This window comes from Dromiciops gliroides, chromosome 2 (genome assembly GCF_019393635.1).
Source record: "Dromiciops gliroides isolate mDroGli1 chromosome 2, mDroGli1.pri, whole genome shotgun sequence".
NCBI lineage: Eukaryota > Metazoa > Chordata > Mammalia > Microbiotheria > Microbiotheriidae > Dromiciops > Dromiciops gliroides.
Genome location: NC_057862.1, coordinates 331,389,860 through 331,416,457, shown reverse-complemented (window position 1 = coordinate 331,416,457; position 26,598 = coordinate 331,389,860). Strand labels below are relative to the sequence as shown.

Genomic DNA, 26,598 nt, shown 5'->3' with positions numbered 1-26,598 from the left:
GCAGATAAGGAAACTGAGTCAAAGAATTGGCACAGTGGATGGAGTATTGGATTTGGAGTTGAATCTGGCATTGGGCATGTTACTTAAACTCACTCAAACTCAGTTTCTTCATCAATAAAATGGGGGTCATAATAGTACCTCTCTCACAAGGTTATTGTAGGAATCAAATGAGATAATATACATAAAGTGCTTTGCAAGTCTTAAATAAATAAATGCTAGTCATAGTCGTCGTCGTCGTCATCATCATCATCAGTCTGAGGCAGGCTTTGAACTAGGTCTTCCTGACTCCAGCAGTATGCTAACTAGACGGTTTTAGAGTTGGAAAGAAACTCAGAGATCATCTAGTCAAACCCCTTTCTTTTACAGGGAAAAAAACTGAGGCCAAGAGAAGCTAAATGACCTGCCAAAGGTCACACAAGTGGCAAAGCAGGGATTTGAACTCAGATCCTTTAGTGTCAAGTTCAGCCCACTAATTTCAGTGCTCTTTCCACTGCACCATATACCTGCTCCTGAGGTAACTCCAAAACAATATGAAAAAGCATATGATAAATACAAGGTTACATGGTACCTCTAGAGGCTAGCTCCTATTGGAAGCCAGAGAAGAAAGAAATTAGTGTGAGCTTCATGGAGTAAATAAAACTAGAGCCAGGCATTTAAGCTTAGAGAGGATTTGAGTAGATGAAGAGAAAGGCATTCAAAGGGAGAGGAAGTATTTTAGCTCCACAGTAATCTAGAAATCACACCAAATTCTGATTGAGGAAGCCAAAGCAAAGTCATAATGGATCATTTTTTCCAGCCCAGAGAAGCACAGACAGACAGAAAGGTCTTCAGACATTTGGGACTGGGTACTGACCAGGAGTCTGTCTCAGGGGCAGACCTGGTGGGTATCATTCCAGTGCCCAGAGGAAGAGGGCCAAGACAGATCATCAGCGCATGAAGGACTGGGACCGGAGGAGATTCCAGGAGTCCATAAGTTAGTGTTGAATGCAGGAACAGGTACCATGGTGCTCTGTCACCAACTGCCCAATTCCTAGTCATGGATCCAGGACAGAGAAGAGCTGCTGAAGTCTCAAAGGAACATGGGCCCACCCTGCCTGTGTACTAAGCAAGAAACAAATTCTGGAAATGTGTCTGTGGTTCTGAGCCCAGGAGCAGAGCAACAGGGACATAGTTCTAGCCTTTAAGACAGCATCTAAGCCTGCTGTGGAATTCACCAAAACCCAGACCAAATGGGAGGCAGTATTTCAGTCACTCTAAATCTGCAGAGTCTCCCAGTGGGTTGAGTGACTGAGTCCAGCAATAGTCTAGTGAAATTTAATCACACACAAGTCAGCAGACCCAAGTCTACATCAGAAACTTACAGAACTCAAACCAAGAGATCAGTGAACAGACCTCTCCGTATCACACCAACTGGAGAGCACTAAAAATTTATGGGTCACCAGACTGAGGTATGAAAGAAGTAGCAGAATACAAAAGTATAGAATCTTGAGCTAGACATCTCCCCGCCCCCAAAGTGTGCAGAACCCAAACTAACATGAAGTCCAAAATCAAGAAGAAGGCTGTAATAATGAGAAAACATAAAGATCATTTATGGTGATAGGGAAATTCAAGATATGAGCAAGAAAAGAAAAGAAAAGAAAAGAGACTCAGAAACATCTCACAAGCAACTTCTCAAGGAAAATGCCAGTTGGGCCCAAGCTCATAAAGAATTCCTGGAAGAGTTAAAGAGTTTTAAAAAGGAGCTTAAAACATGATTTTAAAATCCAAATGAGGGGGCAGCTAGGTGGTGCAGTAGATAGAGCACCGGCCCTGGAGTCAGGAAGACCTGAGTTTAAATCAGGCCTCAGACAATTGACACTTACTAGTGGTGTGACCCTGGGCAAGTCACTTAACCCTAATTGCCTCACCAATCAATCAATCAATAAATGAATGAATAAATAAATAAACAAAGAAATAAATAAATGAATAAATAAATAAGTGAATAAATAAATAAATAAATCCAAATGAGGGATATGGAAGAAAACTGCAAAGAGAATTAACAGATTAGTAAAAAGGGTACAAAAACTTACTGAAGAAAACAACTCCTTGGTCTATAATTGGCCAAATGGAAGCTAATGACTCTTTGAGACACCAAGAAATAATAAAACAAAGTCAAAAGACTGAAAGATAGAAGAAAATGTGAAATATAAAGGGAAAAAAATGACCTGGAAAAGAAATTGAGGAGTGATAATTTAAGAATCATTGGTCTACAACATCTCATACTATATACCAACATAAGGTCAAAATGGGTACATGATTTACACATAAAGGGTCAACCTATCAGCAAATTAGGAGAGCATGGGATAGTTTATTTGTAAGATTTGTGGATAAGGGAAGAATTTAGGATGAAAGAAAATATGGAGAACTTGTAAAATATAAGATAATTTTAATTATAAACAGTTAAAAAGCTTTTTCACAAACAAAACCAATGCAACCAAAATTAAAAGGAAAGCAGGGGGCAGGAATTTCCAACAAGTACCTCTGATAAAGGCCTCATTTCTCAAATATATAGAGAATTCAGTCAAATTTATAAAATACAAGTCATTTCCCAGTGTCAAAGGATGTAAAGGATGTGAACAAGCAGTTTTCAGACAAAGAAATCAAAACTATCTATACTCCTATGAAAAAAATGCTCTAAATCACTATTGATTAGAGAAATGCAAATTAAAACAACTCTCAGGTACCACCTCACATCTATCAGATTGGCTAATATAACAAAAAAGGAAAATAATAAGTATTGGAGGGGATGTTGGGACACTAATGTACAGTTGGTGAAGTTGTGAACTGATCCAATGATTCTGGAAAGTAATTTGGAACTATACCAAAAGGGCTATAAAACTGTGCATACCCTTTAATCCAGCAATATCACTGCTAGGTCTATTTCCCAAAGGCATCAGAAAAAAAGAGGAAAAGATCTATTTGTACAAAAATATTTATAGCAGCTCTTTTTGTGGTGGCTAAGAGTTGGAAATCAAGAGGATGTCCATTAGATGGGGAATGGCTGAACAACTTAGGGTATATGGTTATGATGGGATATTATTGGGCTATAAGAAATTGCAAGCACAATGATTCCAGAGTGAACTGATGCATAGTGAAGTGAACAGCAACATTGTACAATGAAGAATTTTAAAGGACTTAGCTATTCTTGGCAATACAATGATCCCAGACAATTTAAAAGACTCATGATGAAGCACGCTATCTGCCTCCAGAGAAAGAATTAATACTGTCTGAATAGAGGCTGAAGATGCCTTTTCAGTTTCTTTCATTCTTTTTTTTATTCGAGTATTCTTGTACAAAATTATTAATATGGAAATGTTTTACATGATAGCACATGTATAACCTATATCAGATTGCTTGCCAGTTCAGGGAGTGGGGAGGGAAGGGAAAGAGGGGAAGATAGAATTTGGAACTAAAAACTTTTTTAAATGTTTAAAAAGTGTTTTAACGTGTAATTGAGGGAAAAATAAAATATTGTAAATATATAATATATTTTAAAAGAATCACTGATCTACCTAAAAGCCAAGAAGAGGAAAACTACTATAGACATCGTATTTCAAGAAATCATTTTTAAAAAACTGTCCAGAGAGCTAAGAATCAGAGGACAAAGTAGAAAAAAAATTCCAAAATGAAAACCCCCCCCCCCCAAAAAAAATGAAAACTCCCAAGAATCCTACAGCCAAAATTCAGAATTCCTAAGTCAAGGAAAAAATACTGCAAGTAGCCAGAAAGAAAGAATTCAAGTACCAAAGAGCCACAGGTTAATACAAGGCTTAGCAGCCATTATTATAAAGAAACAGAAAGCTTGGGATATGATATAACAGAAGGCAAAAGATCTAGACATGTGACCAAGCACAACCTACCTAGCAAAATAGAGTATAATCCTACAGGAGGGGAAAATGGACCTTTACTTACATAGAGAACTTTCAAGTTTTTCTGAGGGAAAAAACAGAGTTAAATAGAAATTTTGAAATATTAACAGGAATTCAAGGGAAGAATTTTTAAAAGTAAACATGAGTGAAAAGTCATAAGAGATTAACCCAGTATAAATTGTTTATAGTCTTATATGGGGAGATGATATACATAGACCCTCAGAATTTTATCATCACCAGGTATCTCAGAGGGAATTCAAATAGACAAATCCCAGATATCATCCAAATATAATAGAGTCATATCAAAAGAAAAATGGAAGAGTGGAGAAGCTGGGTGCACTGGGACAAGGAGGAATGGAGAGGAAGAATGAAGAAAGTTATCTCACATAAATGATATATACAAGGAACAGTTTATACAACAGAGTAGAAGGGGTGGAATGCTTGAACCTCACTTTCATCTGAACTGGGTCAAGGAGGGGAGAATATAAAGATATATGCAGTTGAATAGAGAAATTCATCTTACTCCACAGGCAATTAGGAGGAAAGGGGCTAAAGGGAGAAAAAGGAGAATAAAAGAGAGAATAAATTAAAGGAAGCATTAGTCAGAAACAAAACAGACTTTAAAGAGGAGATTTGCAGGGGGTGAGGGGGGAAGGGAAGGAAAGGGATAGATAAGAGAATGGGAAGAAGGGAAATAGTGATCATAACCGAGAACATGAATAATATGAAATTGCCCCTAAAACAGAAGAGGATAGCAGAATGGATTAGAAAATAGAATTCAACTATATTGTGTTTACAAGAGGCATAACTGAAAGAGAAAGATAAACATAAGGTTAAAATAAGGACTGAATCATAATCTATTATGCCTCAGTAAAAATAAAAAGGTATTAGTAATTGTGATCTCAGATAAAGAAAAAGCAAAAATAGGCCTAAATAAAGGAGATGAATGGGGAAACTACATTTTGCTAAAAGGTACCATAGATAATGAATTATTATCAATACTGAACACATATCACCAAATGACACAACATCTAAATTCTATTTCTAAACTCTTTGACCAATAAAAGAGAAGGAGTGGATTGAGGAATGAGGCATTCAACAACAATCAAAATAAAAAGCAATAGAAAAATTAACAAATTTTAAAAGTGCCAATTAAACACCAAAAAGAAAAAGTTCAAAAATCAAAGGAGCTGTGTGATCCTGGGCAAGTCACTTAACCCCAACTGTCTCAAACAACAACAACAACTAGGAACTTAAAAAAAAACCAATAAAATAGATAAGCCATTAGTTTATTTGATTAAGAAAAAGAAAATCATATTACCAGTATCAAAAATGAAAAAAGTTAACTCACAATGAAAGAGAAGTTAAAAATCAATAATTAGGAGCTATTTTGCCCAACTATATGTGCCAATAAAATTCACAATTTAAATGAAATGGATGAATATTTACAGAAATATAAATTGTTCAGATGAGTAGAACAAGAAATAGAATATTTAAGTAACTCTATCTTAGAAAAATAAATTGGATGAGCCATAAATGAGCTCCCTAAGAAAAAAGAAATCCCAAGACCAAATGAATTTCCAGACTAATTCTACCAAATACAAAGAACAATTAATTCCAATACTACACAAAAATTTTTGAAAATTAGGTATTCTACCATATTCCTTCAATGACCCAAATATGGTCTTTATATCTAAACCAAGGAGAGCCAAAACGCAAAAAGAAAACCATAAACCAATTTCCCTAATGATTACTGGTGCAAAAAATTAAATAAAATATTAACAAGGAGAGTACAGGAATATATCACAAACATCATACACTATGACCAGGCTGGATTTATACCAAGAATGCAGGGCTGGTTCAGTATTAAGAAAACTATAAACATAATTCTCCATATTAATCACAAAACCAATAAAACATATTATCATTTCAATAGATGCAGAAAATGTTTGATAAAATACAACACCCATTTCTGTTAAAAAAAAAACAACAGTAGAAAATACAGGAATAAATGGAACTTTCCTTAAAATGATAAGTAGTATATATTTAAAATCAAGAGCAAGGATTATCTGTAATGAGGATGTTAGAAGCCTTTCAAGTAAGATCAGAGGTGAAGTAAAGATGTCTGTTATCACCATTGTTATTAAAAATTATACTAGAAATGATAGTTATGGCAATAAGACAAGAAAAATATATTGAAGGAATAAAGAAGGTCAGGAAACAAAAATATCATTTTTTGCAGATGATATGATAATTTACTTAACCCTAAAAAGTCATCTAAAAAAATTAGTCAAAACAATTAACAACTTCAGCAAAGTTGCAGGATATAAAATAAACCCATAAAAACATCAGTAGAGGGGCAGCTAGGTGGTGCAGTGGATAAAACACCAGCCCTGAATTCAAGAGTACCTGAGTTCAGATCCAGCCTCAGACACTTGACACTTACTAGCTGTGTGACCCTGGGCAAGTCACTTAACCCCCACTGCCCCACAAAAACCAAAACAAAACAAAAAACCACCACACACACAAAAACAAACAAAAATCAGCATTTTTGTATATTATAAAAAAACAGGAAGAGATAGAGAAATTTCATATAAAATAAACCTCAGACTGTACAAAATATATGGGAGTGTATCTTCCAAGACTTATACAGGAACTATATGAACACAAATTGAAACATGTTCTTCTTTTAGTTTCTTTTTCATTGGTGTTTTTTTGGACATGACTAATGCAGGAATTTATTTTGCCTGACTATACATATTTTGTTTTTCTTGCCTTTTCAGTGGTTCAGTGGGTGAGGGAGGGGATTGGAGATTGTGGTTCATCCTTCTTTCTCAAAGAGGACCAATGACATCATGAGGGTGATGCCTTGACTTTGTGATAAGTAAAACTATATGTGGTAAGGCATATTACTGTCCCAAGTGTTAGGGAATTTATCTGGGATTTATAATATATTTATTACTTAGAAATTAGAGGCTACTGTACCAGTTTGGGGGCATTAAGCATTTATTAAAGTATATTAAGTATTAGTAAAGAGATAGACCACATGGCTCAGAAAATTAAAGAAGGGGGAAAGAGAGAGCAGCATGGGAGAGGGAAGAGCATGCCAAGAGAGGGCAAGACCCCCTCTCCTGGGCTTTTTAACCTGTCTCAGGTAGAGGTGGGTCACTCCACCTTGATCCAAGCTAATTGGCTGGTAGCATTCAAGTCCATTGATTGACATGACTTGAAGGTGGTCTTAAGTTAGTTAACTTCCTTTAGTTAGTCAGAAAGGTCGATCTACATTTCCTTTGAAATTCTCCTGACTCTGGGCTGGCCCTGCAAAACCAGCCAGAGTTCCTGTGTGTGTGTGTGTGGGGGGGTGTCTCTGAGTCCCCCAAACCCCATTATTTTCCCACAACTTGCTCACTTATTGGATTTGAAACAGAACCACACAAAGTAGCCAGCCTCACTCCTCCTGTGTCATTAAAAGTCCAGGAGCGAGACAAAAGTTGAGATGATTGGCAATGGCCTTGGATATAGTGGATGACTTTGGCTTTTCTAAATTGAGATGTTACCCAGGTCTCGATTTGTCTGAAGCAATGCCCATTCAAAGGGAAGGAAATAACTCAAAAGTGAAAATTAAATTAAATTTTTAAGAATAAGGAAGTAGGAAGGGGAAAAGGAAGGCATCCAAGAAGGATAGAAAAGCAATGCATTAACAAAGATGTGGAGGTTAGAACGTATAGAATAATAGAGTATCAGGCTTGAAGAGGAGTTTTAGGCCATAATCTGATCTATACACACGCACAAAAATCCCTTCTACAATATACTTGACAAAGGGTCATCTGCCTTTTTTTTTTTTTAAAGATGTATGAGGGAAAACCAATTTTGAATAAGTCTCTAATTTTCTAAGGCCTTTCTGGAATCAAGCTTAAGTTTACTCCTTGGCAACTTCCACCACTTCTTATATTTCTGCAACCACACTGAACAAATCCAATCCCTCTTTAACCAACTTGAAAACAACTATCATGTCCCTCTTAATTATTCTCTTCTCCAAGCTAACTCCAAGCTATTCTCTTCTCCTTCCCATAACCTCTCCTCAGAGGGCCTTTTGTGACTCTGGATCTCGCTTCTAGACATTTGCCAGATTATCAATCTTCTTCTTCAATGTGGCATTCCAACCTAAACACAAAACTTTCATTTTTGGTCTAATCAGGCGAGGGCATGGGAGGTCTCTCACATCCTTATTCATAGACACTAGGTCTTTCTTAATGCAGTCACAGCATACTATTGAATCATATGGAGCTTACAATCCACTAAAATCCCCACATCTCTTTCAAACAAATGGCTATTTAACAGCACTTTCCCCATTTTATATTTAGGAATATGTTTTCTATTACATATGTTATATATGTGTGTGTACATATGCAATATTCATGTATATGTGTGTAAAGTTAACACGTAGAGAAAACAAAAAAAAAAGTAGAGAAAATTAACACATAGCATATTCACTTTGCATTACTACCCTGCATGGCTTCAACTCTACAGAATAAAATACCTCCTAGTAATCCCCACTCCCCCCTCTTTCCTGCCTCCTTTTGTGGGTCATCTCCCCCAGTTAAATGCCCCTGAGAGCAGGGACTTTCTTTTTACTAATTGCATTCCCAGGACTTAGCACAGTACCTGACAGTAGTCCCTTAGTAAATAATAGGCACTAAATGTTCATTGGATTGAATTAGATTAGTTTAAGGAACCAGGAATAACCTAGAAACAAGAAAACTTTGAGGGAAACATGATAATGCTCCTCAGTATCTGAAGAATGATCATGCAGAAGGGAGATTTGATTTTTGTTTTACTTGGCCCTTGGAGAGCTAGACTAGGACCAATGGGTAGGAGTGACAGAAAATCAAGTTTCAGCTGAGCATGAAGAAAAACTCAACCATCTGAGCCTCCAAATGTAAAATGGGCTACCTCATAATGTCTTACCTTTCCTATCATTTGAAGTCTTCTACGAAAATCTTGGCAGAGGTGTTATAGATGGGGTTCATGCCTCAAATTTGGCTAAATGGTTTCTGAAGTGCCTTCTTTCTTTTCTTTTATTTTTGGTGGGGCAGTAAGGGTTAAGTGACTTGCCCAGGGTCACACAGCTAGTAAGTGTCAAGTGTCTAAGGTCAAATTTGAACTCAGGTCCTCCTGAATGCAGGGCCAGTGCTCTATCCACTGCACCACCTAGCTGCCCTCCCTGAAATGCCTTCTCACTCTATGTGAGTGGGGAGAGGAAGAACCATGGAGGAGTCTGGAGCCAACCAATCTCACAAATAAAATTGGAGGATGACTTCCTGGACAGCTTCCCAAAGTCATACTCTAGGAACATGGGAATCATATGTTACTATGAAAATCTATGTCAGCCAGAGGAATAATGTTTTTTTAAATCACATGTAGTGTACATGTGTGTATATAGCCATGGTACCAGAAAACAACCACCACCGCCTAGGTTTGAATGCAAGCTTTGACACTTTCTACCTATGTCACTGGGCTCTATGAGCCTTTTCACCTGTAAATTGGGGCCTATAATACTTATACGATCTACCAGTGCCTGGCAAATGCAGGTGCTTAATAAAAATTTCATTGCTTGATCTACCTCATAAGGTCTTTAAATGCTTAAAAAAAAAACCTTTTGGGGGCAGCTAGGTGTCGCAGTGGATAGAGCACTGGCCCTGGAGTCAGGAGTACCTGAGTTCAAATCCGGCCTCAGACACTTAACACTTACTAGCTGTGTGACCCTGGGCAAGTCACTTAACCCCAATTGCCTCACTAAAAAAAAAAAAAAAAAAAAAAAAAAACCTTTTTAATAATAACGAGAGCATTTATATGGTGCTTTAAAGATTGCAAAGTGCTTTTCACATGTTAACTCATTTGATCTTCCTAACGACCTTGAGAGATAGGTGCCATTATTCTCCCCATTTCACAGGTGAGGAAACAAGCTGAGGGAAGTTGTGTGACTTGCCCGGGATCACATACACCTCGCTAGTGTCTGAGCCTGGATTCAAATTCAGATCTTCCTGACTCAAAATCCCTTGCTCTATCCAGTATGCTACCTAATTGCCTTTTCTCTATACATTGAAGGAAGACCAAACCTTTAGCTTATATATTTGACTACTGGAAAATGGGTAGGCACTTTATGACTATGTATTATGTAGGCTTACTATTCAATCATTAAGAGGTTAAATATTTTCAGCTAGGCTGAGTATCATGAAAGAGTCATGATTTTATCATCATGAGGACAGCACCTTGTTTCAGTCAATGGTATTCATGAGAAAGTCGTGGCCAGAAAAATGCATCACCTGATGGCCAGTAATATTCAGAGCTTCTCTATGCTTCAGAAGGCCAGGGATACGAGGACAGACACACGACCTGTCACCAGGCCCCAGCCTGAAGCCTTTGCAGCTTAGTAAGACCCACCGGACCTTGGCTGCATCACCACAGCCTTGGGGAGCTCAGAGTCATTTCGACACCATGATAAGAAACTGGAGGAGGACTAGAAGAGAGGTTTTTTATCCAAGCTTAAGTAAAAATCCATGCAATTCAAGGCAGAAGTTGAGAATGATGTCAGATAAAGTAATTTGTTCAGGTTCTGCATGTGTTTGGGAGTGTTTGTATTCTTTTCTATTTTTTAGAATAGAAACAGCATATCTAAAAAAACAGCATGTCTGTTTGATAAACTACTCATTGACTATAAAACAGAGGATCTTAAGCTATTTGGGGGTAATTAATCCCTTACTAGTCTGTAAAGCCTCTATAGACCCCTTCTCAGACCAATGTTTTTCAATATGTAAAATAAAACGTATGGAATTATAAGAGGACAAATTATATTGAAATGCAGTTTCCAAAAAATCATTTTTTTAAGCTCATGGCCCTCAGCTTCAGAAAGCTGCTCTAATAGAGGTCATTGTACCTGAGATACAGATTATAAATTGTTCTGCCCTTCCGAAGAAATGCACAGAAGGTGATGAAAGAAATGAGAATACACATTTCTCAAGTCTGTTCTCTGTCTTCCAGAAACCAGTGACTTGAACTGATTTCTAGGCCTTTTGTGGATCATTTATAAATAGACAGCCTGAAAAACTGCCAGTCATAACTGTCATTTAAAGCCAAAAACCACATCAAATATTATTGTCCCTAATATGCCACCTACAGTACAAGCAAGGTCTTTTAAGGGAGTGGAAAGAGAATCAAACTTGAAAATGGGAGGTCCAAGGGCTAATCCCAGCTCTTGGCTCATCTTCTTTGTGAATTTGGGCAAGATAAAAACAGTCAGAGCTGGAAGGGACCTTGGAGATCTTCCTGTTCTTTTCCATCTCCTTCATTTTATGTGTGAGGAAACCTAAGGTCATATGGGTAATAACTAGAAGAGCTGAGATATGAACTCAGGCCCTCAGATTCCATTATACCTTTCCCTCTTCCAGCTTGGGTTCCCTCATTTGTCAAATGAGGTATTTAGACTGGAGCAGATGATCTCTGAGGTCTCTTCCAGCTCTCAAATTCAATGAGTCAGTAACTTTCTATCAATCGTTAGAGGTCAGCCTTGGTGATGGTAACCTGGATGAATAATTCCTTCCCCACAGCTCTACAGGCTATCGACTTTCTGGATTGCCATGATGGATGCTTTCTATCAGAGCCTCATCTGTTTCTTTATTCCTTATTTGGTAAGTCCCATACCCACTTTCCAGTCTTAAACCCGAATTGAGGATTTTGTCTTTCTTTTGGCACATAAATTTGGTGCTATGCAATGTATAGGGTTGAGTCTAGAGACAAAGCATCTTCCTAAGCTCTACACCTGAAATATGGGCGGTTACCAGGTGAATAGAGGTACATGTCTTTGGATGAGAAAGAAAACCCAATACAATTTAACACGGACTTATTAAATTCCTGCTGTGTTTAAGTCCCTACCCTCAAGGGGTTTATTTATATTGTGCTGGGGAAAACCAGACCAATTAGACTTACCCTTTATAATGAAAAGACCATAGATTTTGAATTGGAGGCAACTTTATAAATCACCTGGTCCAAAATACCATCACTTTCAAATGAGAAAACTGGGGTCTGGAGAGGGGAAGAAATTAACTTAATAGAAGTTATTACTCATACGAGTAGAAAGTGAGAAGGCAGGCTTCAATCCCGTTTGTTTTCCCTAGTGCCTAGCTCAGCCCTAGGCACATAGTAAGTGGCCAGCAAATGCTTGTAACTTTATCTAAAGAGCACCTGGAGAAGCCACTCCTCAGCATCTACATCGTATGTCTCTGGTTCAGGCACCAACTCTTGTATAGAATATTCCTTGGTTTCCTTTATTGCCCCCAGCTGAAAATGATCTCTCCCTCCTAAAATCTCTGACCCTGAATACATTGCTCTCTCTAATGTGTCTTGCTGCCACGGAATTAATGGATGCTCTCTCCCGAGTGGAAAAGCATACATCTGGCTTGCATTTGCAGCCTTGCTCCTTCCCATAGTAACCTTTTCCTGATGAGAAATTCTTACTCTTCTCAGATACCTCTTCTCTCACATAAATGCTACCATTTTTATTATACCACACCCTCTCAAATGAAGCCAAGGGATAGATAGCCATGGCCACACACGAACAGTGCCAATATATGCCTCTTTTGTTTTTTGGTTTGTTTGGTTTTTTAAAATCCATCTCCTTTAATTCCTGCTCCTCCTCTCTCCTGCCATAAGCTCCTTAAGGAAAGGGACGGTATCACCTTTGTATTTATATCCTCAGAACCTAAAACAGTGCCTGGCTGTCAATTTGCCAGTCCATAAGCAAGTTCTCAATATGTGCCAAGCCTTGTTCTAGGCTCTGACCCAAAGACATAAATGACATAGTCCCTGCCCTCAAGGAGTTTAGCCAGGGAAGATGGCATGTACATAGGATTTTAAGGTTAGAGGATCCTGTATAATAAGCACATACATAATGTATACAAAATGAGCACAAAGTAAATTGAAGGAGGACACTGGCAGCAATGAGTGAAGAGCATGTAAATGCTTAGTAAACACCTGTTCAATCAAACATACCTAACAAATTCATGTTGATTTTTATTTTTGATTAAATGTTTTACTGGTGTGTTTTTTTAACATCTCTACTCTCCAATGACACCCCACCCCCATAATATAACCCTCCCCCTATCCCAACCAAGAAGTCTAGATAAGTGAAACTGACTAACACTGGCCATGCTCTGACAAGATATGCTTTGTTCCATACCTATGATCCCCATGTGCCTCTTTTGCAGACCTACAAGGACTCGGACATTAGTGTCTTCACTTTTGGAACGCCCATCAATACTATCTCCCTCATCACAATCCTGTTACACCAAGCAATGGAAATGAAAACATGGGTATGGACACCATAGGATCATAAATTTAGAGTGAGAAGGAACCATAGAAGACATCCAGGCCATCCCCAGCATTTTTTGTTTGTTTGTTTTTCGGGGCAATGAGGGTTAAGTGACTTGCCCAGGGTCACACAGCTAGTAAGTGTCAAGTGTCTGAGGCCAGGTCCTCCTGAATTCAGGGCCAGTACTTTATCCACTGTGCCACTTAGCTGCCCCATCCCCAGCATTTTGCAGATGAAATAACCAAGAATCAGAGAGATTAAGTGGATTACCCAAAATCAAACTGTATTAAGTGGCAGAGCTGGGTTCTCTGACTCCAAATCCACCATTCTTTCTACTATACAAAGTGGTTTCCTAGTAATTAGCTCTGCAAGTATTTTGGCTCACATTCAATTAGCTGTCCTCTTAGGTCCTTTCCAATTATAAGATGCTGTAAGTCTATGAGAGCCAGGAGACAGGTTAGGAGGATTCCGAGTTGGTTCTACATCTAGCCTTAGCCTTCACAATCTGGCCTCTGTCTTTTTCTGCCCTATTCCCTCCCCTTTTGCCACTCTATGTTGAAACCAAACTAGACTATTTGTCTCATTTGTCTTGCACACACATTAGACAATAATCACCTTAAGTGCAGAGACTAACGTTGTTTATCTTTGTATCGCCAGTGCATGCCATATGACAAGCACTTAATACATGTCTGTTGAACAGCTTTTCACTTACCAGCTGTGTGACCATGCACAAATCATTTAACCACTCTGATCCTTGGGTTCCTCATCTATAAAATATGAGGTCTAGACTTAGATGATCTCTAAGATTCTTGTCTTTAGAGAGCTTAGAGTCTAACTGCGGAGACAAAACCCAAGAAACACGAAACAATGAGACTACGTTAGACTGTGACATACTGATCATCACCGTGTTTGTCAGTGCTTCCTAGGAGGGAGAGGTTAGTGAAGGTCAAAAGCTTTCTGTGAATGATGGTTATGAACTGCATAGACACATGAGAAGAAGATACCTTGGGGAGAGGTGGAGGAGAAGGGATGGGGCACAAGGTTTGTAAAAATAAACAGAGTTGTTGGAGAAAGTGAAGACACCAACCTCATTGCTCTGCTTATTGGAACAAAAAATGACTGTTGGTGAGTATTAGGAAACATGGTTCCATAGATAATTCAATTCCACAAGTATGTATTAAGCTACCTAGATGTAAGGAGAGAGGCAATGAGGTGTAGAGTATAAAGCCCAGGCTTGGAGTCAGAAAGACCAGGCTTCAAGTCCTGCCTCTTATGTGTGCTAGCATTGTGACCATGGACAAATCACCTAACCACTCGGAGTCAACTTTTTAAGACAATTTCAGAACAGCTTGCTGACCTGCATCCATGGCCTTAGTTTCCATACCAGGAGCTTCTTACACCAACAAAAATCATAGGTCCAGCACCCCTCCTCAAAAAAAAAAAAAAAAGTAAAAGGTGCAAGGCATTGTATTAAGTACTCGGGAAGTCAAAGACAAAAAAAAAAATCAAGCAATCCCAGCCTTCCAGGAGTTTAGATTGTAGATAAAATGAGGCCAGATTTTAGAGGGACTTAAATGTCATGAAGACTTCTGAAGCTGATAATAGTTCTTCCAAAATAGTATGCCCTTATGATTGCAGAAACAAATCAATAGATAGTAGAGAGGCAATGTGGATTCTACCTGACACACTAATGCTCTAGAACACTGATCCACCTTGCACTTGGAACTTTCCCCACAGAGTTAAGCTAGGACCTGATCAGCCCAGTCATTAGCTATAGAACAATTTAGCATAAAAGCTTTCTTCTTATTGGAATAACCTTTATGCATGATTCTCATTCAACTCTGCCACCAGTGGATTTTTTTTTTAACTCAGTAATACACAATCAGGCTACCATTGTAACCAAGACAGAAGATGAGGCTCTTAAGATTTGGGAATTTTTCTGATTGGTCATTTGATTCTCTTTACAAAGAAGTAGAATTAACATCCTAAGCCATTTAACTAAATATGCTGCATCATTCATCTTTTTCTTAAAGGCATTTTTTTTACATCTTCTCTATGCAGTTTTTCAGTGGTAATCACTCAACAGAAGAGACTGACTAAATTAATTACATCTCAGGGATCTGACCCCCTTCAGTTCTTCTTTTGTCCATCCAGCCTATAGTGCTCCATCATGCCAAGAAATTAAACAAAAGACATGATTCAGTGACCTTGGAAAAGGAGCTAGTTATCCAAAGCACAGCACAGAATTTGTTCTCTTGAAGATGCTCTAAGCAGGGCAGAGTCCGTATCTTCTGTAATATTCGCACAAAGGGCATTAGGGGACTAGACTCTTTGACAAAAGGAACTCCCAAATGAGGAAAATCCTTCCACCAATGCAGTCAGCGCCATCTCTGCAACTTATAACCCTAAAAACTTGCCCACAGCGCTGAGGTTAGGTGACTTGCCCAGAGTCATAAAGCCATGATGCATTAGAGGCAGAGCTGAAGCCAAGTCTGCCCAGCTCCATGGCCAGCTCTATCCAGGACACCCCACTAACTCTCAACAGAGTTATTGTATAGAGTTAACACAACTTCAAATATCCATATCATTTTCTGATTATTCCCAGGACCACAGTAAGATGAGAAAGCAAGCTAAGGCAAGACAGGGTACCAAGCATTTGTTAAGTGCACACTGAGTGTCAGGCACTGTTTTAAGCACTGGAGATATAAGTGTGAGCAAAGAGACAGTCTCTCACCTCCAGGAATTTTGCATTCTAATAACAACACACAAAAGGGAGCTAAAATGGTGGCAGGTAGAAGGGCAAAGGTACCCAAGTAGGGGTACGGTGGAGATGTTCTGAGAGTCAGGAGCAGAGCTGAGGGGGAGAATAAAGCATGGCCTACCTGGGCCCAGTCCCAAAATGGAAGCCTCAGGAGGAACTCAAGAGTGGTAGAAGGTGCCAGAGAGCTGGAGGGGTGTTCCGTGGGGAAAAGGCCCTTGTCGCAAAGGGAAAGTTTCAGGAGGAAGGAGCCGCTAAGGCCTGGAAGTGAAGTCCTAAGAATCCAGGAGGGGATACTAACTTATAGAACTGCTCCCAGTTTCCATTGACTTTCAATATAATATCACTCCCTGTTTTCTCATTTGCAGACATTCATCCACTGGTCCGTGCTCATGGCTAGTTTCCTGCTTTATTTTGTGGTCTCCCTCTTGTACAACGCCACCTGCATCACCTGCAACAGCCCAACCAACCCCTACTGGATTATGGAGAAGCAGGTGTCAGATCCCACCTTCTACCTCTTGTGCTTCCTTACACCTGTTGCTGCCCTTCTCCCAAGGTTAGCATATTTAGACTGTTCTCCCTAGAGCCACAGGGCAGCTAGATGGTTCAGTGGATAGAGTGCTGGGCCTGGAGTCAGGAAGACCTGAGTTCAAATCCAGCTTCCGACACTAGCTGTGTGACCCTGGGCAAGTCACTTAACCCTGGTTGCTTCAGTTTCCTCATCTTTAAAATGAACTAGAAGAGGAAATGGCAAACCACTCCATTATCTTTGCCAAAAAACCTCAAATGGGACCACAAAACTGAAAATGACTGAATGGGGACAGCTAGGTGGCACAGTGGATAAAGCACCAACCCTGGATTCAGGAGGACCTGAGTTCAAGTCTGGCCTCAGACACTTGACATTTACTAGCTGTGTGACCCTGGGCAAGTCATTTAACGCTCATTGCTCCGCACCCCCCCAAAAAAGAAAATGACTGAATAACAACCCTAGAGCCACATATCCTTGCACAATGCACTCACTTCACAATCCAGGAAGTAGAAATTCAGGTTTCTCTGGGGTCTGTCACACCATTGAGTCCTGGGTTCAAGTCTCAGCTCAACCACTGAGTAGCTTTGTGACCTTAGGCCAACCACCTGACCTCTTCAGATTTGTTATCTATAAAATGTATATAATAATACACATTTAATTTCCCTTCCTTCTCATCCAAGGTTATTACTGAGAGAAGGAATAAAACTAAATTTAAAAACACTTTGAAAAGAATCACTTTGTAAAAACAAGCTAGTATTTTTATAAGGTCTATTGTTTAAATTTCTCATAAAATAGTAATGATGTCTTATATTTCTATAGTATTTCACCCCACAAACATTCTCCCACCTATCATATCATTCTATCTTGGTAATTACATTATAACATAAGCAGAATAGGGTTCTCTATTTTACTAATATGTAAACTGAAGCATTGGGAAGGTCTTGGATTTATTCAAAACTAATAATTAGTAGTAGTAGTAGTAATATGATAGCTAGCATTTATATTGCACTTAAAGTTTTGCAAAGGGCTTTACAAATACTCTCTCATTTATTTCTAACAACCGGGGTGGGGGGGGTTCTATTATTTTGTGTGTGTGTGTATGTGTGTGTGGGGGGGCAATTGGGGGTTAAGAGACTTGCCCAGGGTCACACAATTAGTAAGTGTTAAGTGTCTGAGGCCTGATTTGAATTCAGGTCCTCCTGAATCCAGGGTCGGTGTTTTTTCCACTGCATCACCTAGCTGCCCCGGGTGGGGGGGGGTTCTATTATTACAAGTACAATTACAAACGAATCAGCATGAGAATTAAAATCCAGGCCCCAACTCCTAGCCAAGAGATCTTTCCACCAGACAACCTCCAAATGATCCTTCTAAAAGACTGAATCATTATTCCAAGGGACTAATATAGACAAATACCTCTAAGAAAGATATATCACCACATAGGTCAGCATCATAAATGATCTTAGAATTAGCTCTTGGAGCAAAATATGATTGCTGAGTGTTACTCACTGTTCAACTTGAATGAATTTATCAGCATTTGATATAGGCAAGAGATTATCCCATAGGCAAGGAGTCAGAGGACCTGAGTTTGAATCCTAGATCTGTAACGTATTAACTTTGTGACTTCAGGAAACTCACAACTTCTCTGGGTCTCAGTTTCCTCATCTTTAAAGTGACTCAGACTTAAGGATTTCTACTCCTTCTAACTCTAAATCTTATAATCCTGCCCACAAATTAGTGAATTCGCCAGCAGGGTGCCATACTTAGGAGAGGTGCATACAGTCTTTCCTTTACCAATTATTTTCATCTTAGATCTAAATTGTGATTCATTTCTGTTTGCTTCTCAGTACGGTATTCCATAGGGTTTACATGAGATTAACTTCTGTTTCTCAGCACAGGAAGTCTCCAGCATCTTTATCCCTCTTAGTCCCACAACCAAACTCCACATTCACACTATGATTTGGATATTCCTTGAAAGCATGGTTTTTGTTCAACATTTGTATCTACCCACTGCCATCTTCGCCTGTTTTCTCTTCTAAAAAGCTGCATCATCATTAGTATAAAAAATTTTCTCCCTCTCCCTCCCTCCCTCTTCCTCCCTCTCTCCCTCCCCTTCCCACCCCAGCCAAGGTTAGAGGACCCACATATTCTCTCTGGGACATACTAGGTCTTGTCTTTTGTCAAGTTCAATTCCTGGAAGACCCAACTTTTTACCTCCCCCCACTAGTACAATAGGTCATCCCTGGCTTTGCCCTCAAGCCCAGAGAGGTTCGGTCACCTTCCAAAGGTAACACAGAAATGATGGAGCCAGGTCTAGAACTTAACTTCCCTGACCACTGGTCCAGAGTTCTTTCCCCTATGCTCTGCTACTTATGGATGATTAATGAGCAGTTTCTACAATAGTCTGTGTCAAAAGATAGGTCAGACTTACAATCTGATTCTGTATTACCTTCTTAGCATTTTGTCATTTGCCTTCCCCTCCCACTTTCTCTAGTCAGACTAAATTCAAACTCTGCCTCTTCTATCCCAGCCACCCCACCTTCCAAAGCATCCTACTCATTTTATCTTTGTTCATGTATTTCCTACACCTGGAATGTCTTCTGCTACCTCTTCTCCTCCTCCCCATTCTTTAAATTCCATCCAAGGATACCCCCAGGAAGTTTCTCCCAATTCTCCCTGTCAATCCCTTTTGGAGCTCAAATAGCACTCTGCTTTGCACCTCTTTCCTGCATTTGTGTCACATCATTGTAAATAATAGATATAGATATGTTTGTGTCAGCTCTATACTTCGTAGGCCCTTTGAAAGCCGGGACTACATCTTATCTAGACATTCCATCTTCCCAACCCCTATTTCAGTGTTCCGCACAGAGAAAACACTTAATAAATATTGTTAGATAAATAACCTGACCAACCATGGAATCCCTCATAGCCCACTCAGTCCTTTGGGCCATCAGGGTTAGGGCATCAGACTATTGCTAGAAGTGAAACATAAATCTTTTGAGCAAAGGCATCTATTTAGAAATTCAACTGACCTGGATGCCAAGATGATATTTCCATTTTGGGGACTGTGACTATAGATACTTACAAGTGTGGAAGAGTCATTATTTTTCCATCTCCCACCAGGTATTTTCTCCTGGCTCTGCAAGGGACCTATGGAAAATCACCACTCCTGAAAGCTCAGAAACTGGACAAACTTCCCAAAGAGAAAAAGGAGCTGGCTATCCAGGAGTGGAGGAAACAAAAAGAGAGACTCTCTATAGCCTGCCAAGCAGCTCCATCCACTGGAAATGCCAGCCTGAGCCACCTTCAGGTCCCCCATTTTACAGAACAGGAATCAAGGGACAACTCCCTAAATGACTCCTCTCCCATGAAAAGACATGTTCGGGACTGGGTGCTTAATAGAGACAGAAGTAGCCCCCACCCCTGCTCAGGTCATGTGGGGTATAAACAAAACTTACCTAGCTCTTCAGCAAGACCCTCCCCAGATCAACACCTCTTGGGACCTAGTGAAGCCAGAACTTTTGGAGTGTTCAAGAGTCCACAGATGGACAGCCCAGGAGCCTCAAGCAGAGGGAGCCACCGCCGATCCCAGAGTTCATTGACTATATGAAGGGCCTTGGCATAGCTGGACACACAGGGACAAACTCCAAACGTGTTCATATAACACGTTGTCTTGTGACCTCAAAGAAGTCACAATCCTGCTTCAGCAAGTAAAAGAAGACTGGGCAGGCTTGATCCCTTTTCCTATCAGAATAAGGGTCCCTCTGGAGAAAGGGCTGGTTCTCCCAATAGGTAAAAAATACTAGATGGGACAGAGAAGAAGACTGGGAATTAGCCAGCCACTCTGAGGGCTTTTCTCCAAGCATCAGGTAGCCCATCTTACAAAAAGGAGTTGTAGGTTTCTTTTTCAGGACAGAAAAATATACCCATGTACAATGAACTGAGACAATTCTTTAGGAGATGGCCCTCAAGCATACAGCTCCAGGAATAGGCCTGCAAGCACAAAATCACTCTAATGAATAGCTTGTGGGGTGGAGCTCTTCTTATAGCCATAATTTGGCCCGTACCCCACCACCACCACTACCACCACCACCACTTCCATCTATTTCTCCTTTTGTGTGAAGAAAACTAAAACTTCAGAAGACACAGGCCCAGAGTTGAAGGCAAAGCAGCCTGAGTTTCTTCCACCCAGAGGCCAAGCCTTCCCATATTCATTAAATGAGGCCCAATTATCATTTAGCCTTTAAGATAAAATAAGTTGCTGCTCCATCCCACCCCATGAAGATTGGATTTAAATTTGTTACTTTGGACATCTATTTTTGGAGGTGGAGGAGGAGAGGGAGAGGGAGAGGGAGAGGGGGAGAGAGGGGGAGAGAGAGAGGGGGAGAGAGAGAGGGAGAGAGAGAGAGAGAGAGAGAGAGAGAGAGAGAGAGAGAGAGAGAGAGAGAATGAGAACAAACTGAGTATTAGTTACTCTTCAACTTGAATGAATTTATCAGCATTATATACAGTCAAGGAAGACTTCTTTGGGTAACCAGAGGGTGATGGGAAGAGAAGGGTCAAGAGTATATCCATGGGGTAGCTAGATGGCGAATTGTATAGAGCACTGGCCCTGGAGTCAGGAGGACCTGAGTTCAAATTTGGCCTCAAACACTTGACACTTACTAGCTGTGTGACCCTGGGCAAGTCACTTAACCCCAATTGCCTAGCCAAAAAAAAAGAAAAGTATATTGACAAGGACCATGTAGCCAAACCCAAAAAGAGGAGAGGAAAGAAGGACTAGGACAACATAAAAAATATCAAGAATGGTATAGACAAGATTCAGTCCATCATTCAATCACTCAACAAGCATTTATTAAGCACCTGCTAAGATTACAGATAACCTTGTTCACCTACAATTGGGACCACTAGAACTTGGCCACATCAAATTGACTCGAGTTAGTTTAGGGACACATAAAAAGTCCTGCTTCATACATTGAGTAGAAAGCTCAGATAGCTCATTACCCTTAGGAGGGTCAGGGGCTGAAACTATGAAAAGGATTCAAAGTGTTTTATTGTGTTGATAAAAAAAAATGATAGAGCTATAAAAGAAAAAAAAGATTGATTTTTTTCTTTTTTTTTTTTCCTTAGTGAGGCAATTGGGGTTAAGTGACTTGCCCAGGGTCACACAGCTAGTAAGTGTTAAGTGTCTGAGGTCAGATTTGAACTCAGGGAGTCCTGACTCCAGGGCCGGTGCTCTATCCACTGTGCCACCTAGCTGCCCCAAAAGACTGATTTTTAATGTAAGCTAAGAGTGTTATAAGGATGTGCCCAACCATTTGAGGTTAACATGGAAGCCAACCATGTACTCCCCTGATTGTCCATCAGAGACAAAGCACCAGACTGTAGAGACCACAAAGCAGTCTAATAATTCATATGGCTTTATGGTCACAGGGGGAGAGGAGGAGGAGACCTGTGATTTCATTGACATAGGGAATTCCCAACAAGGAATCTCCCTTTACTAACTAGTGCTTATCAGCAACTCATCCACTATTTATTCTTCAAGAGTTGCCTAAGCCACTGAATCGTTGTGACTTGCTTAGCATGTGTCAGAAGTGAGACTTGAACCCACATCTTCTTGACTCTGAGGCTAGCTTCCTATCCTTTTAGGATATAGAAATCCCTGGACCATTGCACTATCTTCAATACCGTACTTATCATGGACCATGAAAAAGCCCTCCATTAGGAGGCTAGGACCCAGCTACCATTTGGGAGGGTGCACTTGACTGAGCCAGCCCTTTCCTTACTCAACTCTAAAACTTGAGGAGCCATTCAAGGCTTTCTGACCTGGCCACTGTGCCTGGAACTAGTTTATCAGAACATCTCTACCTCTCACATCCTACACAATCCAGTGTTGCCAACACTGGACAGTTGATTACTTCTAGGTGTTTTCTGTGTTGCCAAGGAAAATAATAACAATACAACCTTTCATGATAAGAAAAAGGCCAAGATGCAGAGGTCATCAATGCCTCACCTTCTACCTTCTGCATGGATGCAGCTCTCCATGTGTCAAAAACCCCCAAGGTCAGAGACTAGCATCGTATTTCAGAGCTGTGAGGAACAGTATCAACTACAGCAGACAACCAGGGCCTCTTAGCTAAATGCCAGTTTGCACCAAACACCATGGTGACAGGGTATCATTTAATGAAAACCTCATCAAGGTCTCTGTCCTCATCTCTTTTTAAAAAAATAAAGCCAAATGTGATTATCCAATTTTCCTAACTCAGGGGAAAGACTAACTATGTGGGGTTATTTTTTTCCCTTTGTATCTGATAATTCATATTAATGGTTGTATTTAATGTATTTTATACTCTATCTGGTTTTGACTAGAGATGTATGTACCATTTCTCTTGGAGGGAAAAAATAAATGGTTTTCCATAGCTAGCCATCAATGAAACTCTCCTGTCAAGTTATTCTTACATCAAAACCTTTCTCTGTCTCTCTCCAAGCACCTTTTCTTTGATTAAGTTACTCATTCATTTTGTATTTACTATATGCATGGCACTAAACCTGGTTTCAGAAGTTCATAGTGTATGTCAGCATACAAGACAGAGGGGATAAAAACTAGACCTTAGTGGATATAGCAAAGTCCAAGATGAGGAAACTCTATCAATGCAGGTCAGAACCTTCCCTATGACTTAAAGAGTTAAAGAATTGACTCAAACCCTAAGAGACTGAGGGATTACCTAGGGTCTAACAAGTGTTATCAGAGATAGGACTTGACTGAAGTCTTCCCAGATTCAAGACCAGCTCTCTATGTAGTATACCATACTGGTAATATAAACATTGATTAAACAAGTACATCATGATACACACAGATAATATAATAATAATAATAATAATAACGACAACAATAATAACACCTGCCATTTAGGTGGCATTGTAAAGTCATATGATTATAAATTTAGAGCCAGGTGGGATTTTAGTTGGCACATAATTCAATCCCCTAACTTTACAGATGAAGAACAGAGGCCTAGAAAGATTAATTGACTTGCCCAAAATCACTAGATTCTCACTTAAGTGAAAGGAATGAGATTTGAATCTATCTCCTCTGACTCCAAAGTCAATAATCTTTCCAGACTTATAAAGTAATAAACGCCATTGTGGAACAGAATGGTCAGGTGAAACTACATATAGGTGATTGGACTTGAGCAGAATCTTGATGTCTGGCCAAGAAAATTGGGGAGGACATTGCAAATAGTGAAAATGAAACTGTTTGTGTAGCCAAAGCTGTCTAGCAACAACTAGGTGGTTCAGTGGTAAGAGAACTGGGCCTTGGAGTCAAGAAGTTCTGAGTTCAAATCCAGCCTCAGACACTAGCTTTGTGACCCTGGGCAAGTCACTTAACTTTTTGTTTACTTCAGTTTCCTTAACTGTAAAATAGAAATAGTGATGGTACCTCCCTTACAGAATAGTTGTAAGGATAAAATGACATAATATTTGTAAAGTACTTAGCACAATGCCTGGCACAGAGTAGGTGCTTAATCAGTGCTTATTTCCTTCTTTCTACTGGGTTGTTTGATCACTTCTCTTACTTGGCTAGAAAAAGATTTTCTATTATGGAATAATTTCTTTTGGCTTAATGGAGGATGCTTTTCTAGTTGGAACGAGAGCAACATGGGATAAGGGGATTCAAAAGGAGAACATTCCATGTAGGAGGAAGGAAAAAAGATGTTTGACTTGTTTTGTTTTCAATGTATACTCCTTCTTTAGACTAAACTGGTTAGGTGGCTTCATCATCTTCCCATTCTTCCCATTTTTCTTCTCCCTTTAAAACAACTTGGTTAAGCCCAAATACCTCAAAGCATAGGTCCAACCATTTAGAAAGAAACTTCTTGGGGCAGCTAGGTGGTGCAGTGGATAGAGCACCTACCCTGGATTCAGGAGGACCCGAGTTCAAATCGGGCCTCAGACACTTGACACTTGCTAGCTGTGTGACCCTGGGCAAATCACTTAACCCTTATCGTCCTGCAAAAAAAAATAAATAAATAAAATAAAATAGAAAGAGACTCCCTCCGAGGTGCAAGTCACACTGGCCTCTAAATATTGCCAAAGAACAGAAGCCCCTTCACAGAGTATGGCAAAACAATAGACTAGGTATCAGGCCTGATGTTGTAACTTTGGACAGGCTCAACACTGACCACTTATAAAGGCATCTACTCAAATGCATTCTTTGTATCCCCAGCACTTAGCACAGTGCCTGGAACATGTATGTAGTTAATAAATACTTGCTACCAGACTGATACTAGGAAAGACAGCAGAAAAAGAGGTAAATAAATTGAAAACCTGCTAGAACCATCTTTTTTCATATACACAACTTATTTTATTTGTTAAAGTGTTACATTGCTTATTCCCCAGTATTTGGAGTGAAAGGCTTTTGTCTGTTTCCAAAAATAAATCCAATCCTGAATAATAAATATTTACTGCTATTTGAAGTCAGTTGTAAGTATGTGACATAATCTTGGAAGGCAATTTCAAAAAATCCTTTTACAGAAATGTTATGAGTAATGTTGGAATAAGGATACAGTTTCTCAAGGGGACTACTTTGAAGCAAACAAAATATGGGAGTTCTGGTATTTTATTTGGGCTGGTGAGGCAATGAGGGTTAAGTGACTTGCCCAGGGTCACACAGCTAGTAAGTGTCAAGTGTCTGAGATCAAATTTGAACTCAGGTCCTCCTGAATCCAGAGCCAGTGCTTTATCCACTGCGCCACCTAGCTGCCCCCTCTAGTATTTTTAATGTCAATTCCAGAGGGTTAAAAATGTTATCTCTTTCTTTGTTCATAGGTTAGAATAAATGGTATTTTTTAAATGTTTCCAAATATAATTTTGCTACTCCACTAAAGTCTATATGCAATATTTCATTGTGGAATGGAGGTAATTTGGGGTACTTTAAGGGTATGCTAGTAAAAATTAAGCCCTGATGGATCCTACAAATTGGAAAGAAAATAAGTAGAAATCCAGTGGGGAATTATCTCTCATGTGATCAGCCATAAGTCACCATACAATTAACAGGTTATTTTTTTCAACTGTAGCAGCTCAGAAAGATTATCTAGTAAATGTCCCAACTTTGTAACCTATTTAGGAAGAGAATGTACACATATCCAATGAAATCCTTGAAATATTAGAGTATAATACTGCTACATAGAAAACTGTCATGTTCAATCACTACTTCATATATATATATATATATATATATATATATGTATGTATGTATAGAGAGGGGGGGGGGAACACCTCATAGGCCAAATTAGTGAAGAATGTGTAATCTTAAAGAAAGAGAACTATATTTAGAGCCTAAGGACCCGAGTTCAGATCCAATTGCTACTTTACTTTGTGACTCCTAGAACTCTTACTACTGGATACTCCAACAGTAACCAAAGCCTAAAGTTTTCTGTGAGGAGTGTGGGAAGCCAGGAAGACAGAGGAGTATAAAGTCAAGTCCTCTGATGGGGAACCTTGGAGAGTTCTAACCAGAATGCTTTGGGGTGGGGCGCTAAAGTCATCAATGTTCTGACATGATATATTCCACTAGAGACCCGAAAGCTTCCAACACTCTGGGAATAGACACAAATGGGAGACAGCAGACAGGGTCAAGAGTCCAGGAACACTATATCAGGACCAAACAAGAATTAACCACTCAATTCAAAAGAATAGAAGGAGGCAGAACATGGTTCTGACACAAAGTTCAAAAATGGGAACCAGAACTAGAAATATGAATAAACAGAAGTTGGGTAATTGGGTGGTACTCTCATCTGAGCACAGGACCTGGAGTCAGGAAGACCTGAGTTGAAATATGGCCTCAGATATTTACTAGCTGCTCAACCCTGAGCAAGACACTTAACCTCAACTAGACTCAGTCTTCTCTTTTTCTTTCTTTCTTTCTCTTTCTTTCTTTCTTTCTTTCTTTCTTTCTTTCTTTCTTTCTTTCTTTCTTTCTTTCTTTCTTTCTTCCTTTCTTTCTTTTTTTGCAGGGCAATGAGGGTTAAGTGACTTACCC

The 26,598-nt window shown here is 39.5% G+C and overlaps 1 protein-coding gene across 1 annotated transcript in view; it reads left to right on the top strand.

Annotated features, from left to right (window-relative positions):
* The window catches only part of ATP10B (ATPase phospholipid transporting 10B (putative)), a 144,078-nt gene extending 123,191 nt beyond the window's left edge, over positions 1-20,887 (top strand). Inside the window, exons 19-22 of the mRNA XM_043986953.1 lie at positions 11,516-11,596; positions 13,172-13,276; positions 16,402-16,589; positions 19,683-20,887. Of these exons, the coding sequence (XP_043842888.1) occupies positions 11,516-11,596; positions 13,172-13,276; positions 16,402-16,589; positions 19,683-20,169 (861 nt within the window). The 3' untranslated portion in view covers positions 20,170-20,887. The remainder of the gene's footprint in view (positions 1-11,515; positions 11,597-13,171; positions 13,277-16,401; positions 16,590-19,682) is intronic.
* The last annotated feature ends 5,711 nt before the right edge of the window (positions 20,888-26,598 follow it).